Source organism: Akebia trifoliata, chromosome 12 (genome assembly GCF_017979445.1).
Source record: "Akebia trifoliata isolate Shusen 1 chromosome 12, ASM1797944v1, whole genome shotgun sequence".
Classification (NCBI taxonomy): domain Eukaryota; kingdom Viridiplantae; phylum Streptophyta; class Magnoliopsida; order Ranunculales; family Lardizabalaceae; genus Akebia; species Akebia trifoliata.
Genome location: NC_141386.1, coordinates 31,481,183 through 31,489,538, shown reverse-complemented (window position 1 = coordinate 31,489,538; position 8,356 = coordinate 31,481,183). Strand labels below are relative to the sequence as shown.

General features: G+C 35.0%; 1 protein-coding gene across 1 annotated transcript; it reads right to left on the bottom strand.

Annotated features, from left to right (window-relative positions):
• Positions 1-2,118: 2,118 nt before the first annotated feature.
• On the bottom strand, positions 2,119-4,628 carry LOC147389522 (Tetratricopeptide repeat (TPR)-like superfamily protein). The gene has a single exon (XM_086419900.1). It carries the CDS (start codon positions 4,394-4,396, stop codon positions 2,663-2,665), a length of 1,734 nt encoding a protein of 577 aa, XP_086276026.1. The 5' UTR covers positions 4,397-4,628; the 3' UTR covers positions 2,119-2,662.
• Between the last annotated feature and the right edge of the window lie 3,728 nt (positions 4,629-8,356).

Genomic DNA, 8,356 nt, shown 5'->3' with positions numbered 1-8,356 from the left:
GCGGTGGCGTTGCTAAACATACCATCGGTGGCACTGACTCCTGCTGACAGCCATTCTGTCGGTGGCATCGCCAGAATGATCCTTCTGCCACTGACAGAACTATTCATTGAACAACTTATTTGTTTTTCTAACCTTATTTTCTTAATTTAATTTTTCATTTACTTTAAGTTCTTTAATGAAATTAAGGTATTACTATCTATTTAAAAATAATGGGAATGGTTTAAAAACCCATATCTCAATGTATCTAAATCTAAAAAATGGTTCCAAGAACAAAACGTAATTTTCAGCGTTTTATCAGATTTTGAATTTTTGATATCTTCTAAATTACTATGAATAAAGCTATAAAATTTGCATGATGTCAATGCATTTATGTGAGGTTTTCACCACAAAAAAAAAAAAAAAAAAATCATTTTTTTTTTAATGTATGGAGAACTTTGAAAAATCAAGTTTCCAACACTTATCCTAATTTTCACAGTTTTAATTATTTGTAGTTTTTTCGCGATTTTCGAGTCTTTCTAGCCAACCAAGACCTTCTTATGGAATTGGTTGTTGCCTTAGAACCACAAACACTTTTTAGAAAACTATATACTCTGATATATATGTAGGAGGATAGACGATGGATTGATTGATGGATGGATATCGAGAATGTATATTCTTGATTGTTTGATGGGACAGTAACTCTAGAGGTATATAGTGGCTTAGGCCAACATTATTACATGATTAATAGATAGATGGGTATATATCTCACATGTTCCCACGATCACGTGGAGATATGATGGATGGATTGATTGATGGATAAATGGGATTGGAGAATACTATCATTGTGATGTGTTTTCGATAAAAAAAAAACTAGTAGATATTACAAAACAAAAACTATTTTGTTTACTAGTAAATGATTGTAAAAAATTTAGAAAGATTGATGCGTTGCTATATTTTCGGAAGCGACGGGTCAATCTAAGATAACATTTGATGCTCTATACTCTTTGGTAGTATAAGATTCCTTAGAACGTGATATAACTTGTGAGATCCGAGAATTTAATTCTTCTTTTTTGGGAGTATGTGTGTGTAAAGGCGGTCTTTGTATAGTATAGAGGTAATCGAGGTTTACATGTATTGCCTCTTAATAGGCTTAGACGCGGAGAGTTCGCTCCTGGGTTAGTTGGTGATCACAGTTAATTTATAGTCGTCAAACGAATGACCCACGTAATTGGTTTGAGTGTTTGGACCTTAGTCAACGATTGATTCTAAGTCGGATAAATACTCAACCAAATGTGGTAATAGTGACCAATCACAAAATCATATGCCAACGATAGCATTCCACGTTGTGAGGAGTTTGGAATATCGATAGTCCATGCCGAGACTGTCGTATCGACGTGTTCATTAACTCTCTTATCAATTACATCGTCGTGTTCTTATTATGTATTTTTCTTTTCTTTTGTAATGATAGACAGATGATTTATGTAAAGGTATGATCAATTATCTTCATACATTGTCCGAATGATGCTCACATCGGGGATTAAACGAATGATGCTTTTGAGTTTCATAAAAATTGGGAGGATTCCACGTTGTGAAAGTTTCATAAAAAACTCAAAAAAAAAAAAAATCAGGGATTAAACGAATGAGCTTTTGAGTTTCTTCCCAAGCCCTATCTGATTATTGAAATTTGAATGTTGAAGAAAATAAAATTTTGAGGATGAAGCGCGAAAATGTTGTCATATTCCGCAATTAATTGGTAAATTATTCATTAATTTGTCAATTCACTGTGTTCTCTTTCCTATGAAAATGGCTTAGAAGCAAAAGCCATCCGGATCAGCTTCTTCTAACATTTGCAAGAATCTGATGAAATCTAAAATTATGTTTTTTTTTGGCACCCTAATTCCCTAATTTTTTATTGATTAAAATTTCGCTATAATTTATCTCAGATATTAAATCAATCATCAAAAAGTCCAATATTTTTAATATAATCACCAAAATTATTTTAAAAAACCGTTCCTCAAAGAATTTAAAAAAAATTGTCACAAAACAATTAATTACATAACCATCATTCCACGAGCAGTGTTCCCAAACAAGGCCTTAAAACATTTTTAATCCCTGCATATGCTTAAAAGGATACAAAGAAGACCAAATCTTTTAACCTAATTCCAATTCAACTGCCTTAAGTATAGTGCAATACTGATCAGAGGTATGACGGCAAAGATTCAGCCTTCTCTAGGAGTCGTCACTCACCAAATATATAAAAATGATTGAGACGAAATTGTTATATTCAATTGAAGTCTGGTTTTGAGAATAGGAAGAGTTTCATAGGCAAATAAAGGATTATTTGGACTGAAACAATATTTTCCAATTTTTCAGAACTGTGTTTTGGGAAATTATTTCTCGTTCAAGTCTTGTAATTTGCTCTATCAACAAAATGATCCAAGATCACTGTATTTGTCCAAATGGGCCCTCGGATATAGTTCGAGCAGGTCGATGTCTTCCAGATTGATAAACTTATATCGACAGACTATCTTTTAGCTGAACCCACTCATCCCTAAGTTCACCAAAGCTTGAAAACAACTTAACGAGATAAATGTTGTCATGGAGCCAATATTAGATCAAATGGAAGTTAGTCTAGAAAACTATTTAAACTTCCACTTGAGATATAAAAGAATTTCATAAAGAATCAAGTTGATTCCATCCAACTACATCCAGGAATCTTGGTCAATCCCTTCTCTTCCATTACCTTTCTCAATCTCTTTGCATCATCCCACCTCTCAACAGAGGCATAGATATTAGCCAAAAGAGAGTAATAGCCACTTGTGTCAGGCTCCAACTCAATACAATGTTGTGCTGCAACCTCACCAAGTTCAACATTACAATGTAACCTACAAGCAAGAAGCAAGGCTCCCCAAACCCCAGCGTGCGGTTGCATTGGCATACTCTTTATCAATCCAAGCGCCTCGTCCAACCTCCCAGCCCGGCCAAGAAGATCAACCATGATTCCATAATGATCAGCCGTGGGCCCTACTCCGTGCTTGCTCATCATAGAAGTGAAACATCGATATCCTTCTTCGACCAAACCAGCGTGGTTATAAGCAGTTAAAACCCCAGTAAAAGTAATGGCATTAAAGCCGATTTTAGCATCAGTCATCTCTTCAAATAACCTAATTGCCTCAAGAGGTTTGCCATTTATGCCACAACCCAGTATCATCGCACTATATGCAACAACATCTGCCCTTCTCAAGCCACGAAACAACTCATAAGCCTTGTTGATGTAACCGCATTTGGCATACAAATCGATTAGAGCAGTAGCCAAGTGATCATCCAATTCAATACCAACTCTACTCATATAAGCTTCGATTCGTAACCCTAAACTCAAGTCTCCTAATTGAGAACAAGAAGATATAATACTCACTAAAGTCATCTTGTCTGGATGTAAATTTACATTGGGTCCGCGCATCTTGTTAAATAATTGAAGGGCTTCCTTGGGTCGGCTGTTTTGAGCGTAACATGCGATCATGGAATTATACGTGAGAACATCTTTCTTGTCCATCTGATTGAAAAGCTCGCACGCTGAATCAACATCTCCACATTTTGAGTAACCGGAAATCATCATAATCCAAGAAACATTGCTTCTTTGAGGCATCTCATCAAAAAATCTTCTCGCTACTTCCATGTCCTTACGATTGACATACCCACTAATCATCGTGTTCCAAGAAGCCGAATTTCTCTCTGGCATCTGTTCAAACAGAGAACTTGCTCGATTGACATCTCCTGCTTTTAAGCACCCCGAAATCATCGAGTTCCAAGAAACCACATCTTTATTCGGAATTTCATCAAAAACCATCTTCGCCTTTGTTATTTCCCCAGCTTTTAAATACCCATATAAAATTGAATTCCAAGAAACCACGTTTCTCTTTGGAAATTCATCAAACACTCTCTGCGCTGTGTCCATTTCACCCAATTTTGAGTACAAATCAATAAGAGCTGTTTGAACATAAACATCACAATTGAACCCATACTTGTGAACCTGAGAATGAATTTCCATCCCCACAAAAATTTCCGAAATCCGAGCACACGCCTTGAGAGTGGCCGAGACGGAATATGTGCTTGGATGGGATCCGAAACGCTGCATTTGAACGTAGAGAGAAATGGCTTCTTTGAATCGATTGTGTTGGGAGAAGTATCGAATCGTGCAAGCCCATGAGAAAACATCTGGGTTTGGCAATTTATCGAATATCTGTTGGACGTAATGAGAGCTAATTTGAGACGAATTGGAGTGAGGGAGGACAAGTTGATGAAGTAAAAGGGGTTCAAGTTGGTTAAGACCGTTGGTGAGGATCTGAGCGTGGATTTGCTTGGTTTGGTTGGCAGTTTCACATCTCTTTAGAAAGTTTGCTAGTTTGGAGACTAGCATTCGGATCTAGGAAGTCAGTTAAACCGTTAAAATTTTTTATAAATATATAAGAGAGATTCTACTGGTACTCCAACTTTTACTTAAAACACACCAATCCTTTTGAAATTTGGAAGGATGTTTATGGGTATTTTCCCCAAAACGTGCGTAACTAATGCTCAAATTCTGGTTTTGATGCACTGTTTATTTTAAATCCCAAAACATGCATTATGAGTCAATTCGTCATTTTTATAATCAATAAGTATGTTGGTATATGTAGTTTGTAGGTTATAAAAATGTTGAATATATGTTTTGAGAATTAAAATGAGGAACTTGAAATTTCATCCTATTGGACGCATGAAATGGAGATTCACTCATGTTTATAGGTAAATTGGTGTGCTATAAGTAAAAACTTGGAGTGTCAACATTCTCATATATAAAAACTTCTTTGACCTCAGACGAGATTTGGTTTCTAGGGGAATCCAAACCCTTAGTTGATTTATGAACCAAACGCAACATGATTGATGATTTCTAACCATTTAATTTTAATATTTTTCATCGTAAGCTAGGATCATAGGTAAATAAATGTTGGGTTTTAAGCCCACGAAACTCATTTGAGATTGAGTGAGTCAGGTGGGCCATCTTGATCTCAAAGGCTACAGAGTAGGAGTGTCGGTTCTACATGTACCCAGAATCAGAATCTAAATAAAATCTCAATTCTGATTCTTATCAATTTTGATTCCAAGTATGAGATCCTTGGAAGCATAACCAATCACACACATATACGATACCCATTTTGTACTCATTGTGTACCCACTAAGATAAATAATATTTTTTTGAATGAAAAAAATATAAGTATCCGATAAAATAGACAATTATTTATGTATGTAACAATTTAACTTGCAATTCCTCAATTGAACGTTAAGATAAACAATAAATTCTTCAATCAAATCAAACTTTCCAAAATAAAATTTTAGAAAATTGTAGCATGAATTATTTATTTATCGTTGAAATTGTATAAAAAATGAAAAATGAAGGGAAATTCATATAGAGAAAATGTAAAAATTAAAGACTTCACATTTTCTTTATCTTTTAATTTTAATTCAACTACATTTACTTCGAGATAACTCTTTGTAAGTATTTAAGAATTAGATTATTAATTTTATTATAAATGTTATGAATTTACTAGTCGAGTGCCCATCGAATACCTGTTGGGTAATCGAAAGAGACTCGTTTATAATTGGATCCTTAAGAGAGCTTACCTAGAACCGAACCTGGAAATGTTCAAGCCTACGTTGGTAGACGCAAAATAAATTGCTTGGTCTCGGGTACATCAGATAATTGGGTAATTGGGTACCATTGACACCCTTGCAATAGAGTGAGATAGTCAATGTGAATAACACATCCAATATTTTGAAAATATCAGCCGAGTTAATAAAACTTGTCCATGTTATTTATGAAAAATAAGATTTTGTGACAATATCCACAATTCTATGATATAATAATAAAAATAAATATATTTAAATATAAATATATACAAATAAATTATTTATAATGATCTAAATAATTTCACTCATTCGAGATGAAATAAATCAGGCAAGTTAACGCAGTCCATGCACATGGCCAAACCCCAATCCTTGATTGGATTCATATGTACTTTTTTTATTCTAGAATTCAATTATTGCTTATAAACCAATTATAGAATCTAGCATTATGTTTCGATCCGGCCAAATAAATTTTTTCTATGTTCGACTTGGCCAACAAACGTTCAGAAAAACACTCTTCAAACATTACCATGGTTTGGCTCAAATGTTAATCTCCAATTTTTATTTATTTTTAATGATGGGGATATGGGGTATCTGAACTTACATCTGACTAGGGGATCGGAAGAGCTAGGACCGGAGCCAAGGCATATGGGTCCCTCCCCTGGGCATGTGCAATGCCCGCACGTCACACATACTGGGTAAGTGAGGTGCATCCTCACGGGTACCCCCGAGGAAATAATCTCCATACTGGGTATCGAACTCACAACCTACAAACTCTCACCGCATATTGGATCCAAAATTGCCATTGAACCACCCCCCCGGGTTTTAATCTCAACATTGCAATAGTTACTCACACAATTTTAGTAGTTGTTTACAATTATGATTATGCTCATATAAAATTCTAAACCCACAATTTACTTATTTTCTTTATTTTTAATTGGGATGTAATAAGTTAAAAAATTTGGGTGCCAATAGCAGCTCTCTTAAAGTAAAAAAATATAATTATAATATGAGTTTCCGGGCTGAGCCATCCGAAGAACTTAGCTACCAAGCCCAACCCTAAACAACAATTGGGCCTATACTAGCCCAATAACAAATCAGGCCAAATCATGCTACCCAAATCGGTCCACAATGGGCCGGGTCTAAACCCGGTCCACTGACAGTCCACTGTAAAGTGGGGGCCACCGAAGTGTTAGAAAATGACGAGAGGAAACAAAGTCAGATACTTTTATTATTGTTGTAAACTTGTAGTGGGTCCCCTCAAATGATGTAGTCATGCATCGCCCACCTTTGTAAAACTACTTTTGCTTTCTCCACCGTTCCCATTCTCAAACAAAAATGATTTTTTTTTTATTCACTTTGAGCTTTCTAATCTCTGAAATGGTAAAGTACTCAAATGGGTGCACTATTTTGGTGGGTCCCACCATAATCTGGCAGTAAGTTAATATAATAGTGTCAGGACCATCTCATCATCGAAAGGGAGACAAATTGACGAAGATACCAATGTGTTCCTTTTGTAGCATGTTTTGGGGGGACTTTTAGTGAAGTTGTCATCAATTGGGATCTTTCGTGTTTTACATATAATATCTGACGGTCAAAACATCAGGAGGCACATGAGTGGTCCCACCACCAAGATAAGTGACAAGGATCATCCGTCACAGCTCACTAAGTTTTCCATCAATTTAATTAATCAAAATGAGCAGGCCCACTTGCAAAGCCCATGCTCTAGGGTCTAAATTACAGAGTAAATAAAATAAAATAAAGTACAATTAATAAATAAAGAACTAGAGACATGTTCTCTGAGATTTTTCGTCAATCTAGTACCTCGGGATCTCTACTATGATTAATCTAACTGTAATGTTCTTCGTTACCTTCATGTATCTGTGTGGTAATTGTTAAAGAGTCTCTGATGCTTAAGTTAAAATTTCAAATCTATTTAAAAAATATCACATATTTCTATAGGTTCATATTTTTTCTCTTTTTCAAAAATTTCTCCAATCAAGTATTTTTCGATAGGATCTCAAATTAGAATTTAGCAATTTTGTGAAATAACACTTTTAATTATGTGATTCGACTCTTGATCGTAGTGCTATTAGCTCTAGTGATTTCAATCAAGATGTTGCTTTTTATTGTTGGTATGTTTTTTCCAAAATTAATGCTATAGTGACTTCCTACGATACTCCATTCGGCACTAAGCTGACGTTGAAGTGTACACAGAACCATGGATGGTTTTCCTCGAGAAATGATTGAAAAACATCTATTGTTTTGTGCACACCACAACATCAACTCAATGCCAAATGTAGTGTCCTGCACAGTCACTCAGTCTATTATTATTATTAAAATTGAAAGAAAAAAAAAATTCCTAATGGCTTTAAGAAATAATTGAAATTTTCTATTTGACAATATGATAGGGATTATAATCATTAAATTGGATTGTGATTTTCCATACCAATTAGGAGAGCAATCTCTATCCAAACTTCAGTTTTCATTATGAAAACAAAACCAAAAAAAAAAAGGATCTTAACTATGCCTATATATATATGGTAAGTGTTCCACTCTTGGCATCTCCGATTTTCCCACACGTAAGTTATATGCAAGGATTACGATATGACTAGGGCTGCAATTTGGGTAGGCTTGGGCTGAGTTATGTAGAACATGAATTGAACTTGAGTTAGAATAATTCAACCCAACCTTAATTTAGATTGAGGGTTCGGTAATC

Excerpts from the sequence above, each read along its gene's own strand:
- LOC147389522 (XM_086419900.1), bottom strand. The coding sequence starts at position 4,396 with ATGCTAGTCTCCAAACTAGCAAACTTTCTAAAGAGATGTGAAACTGCC.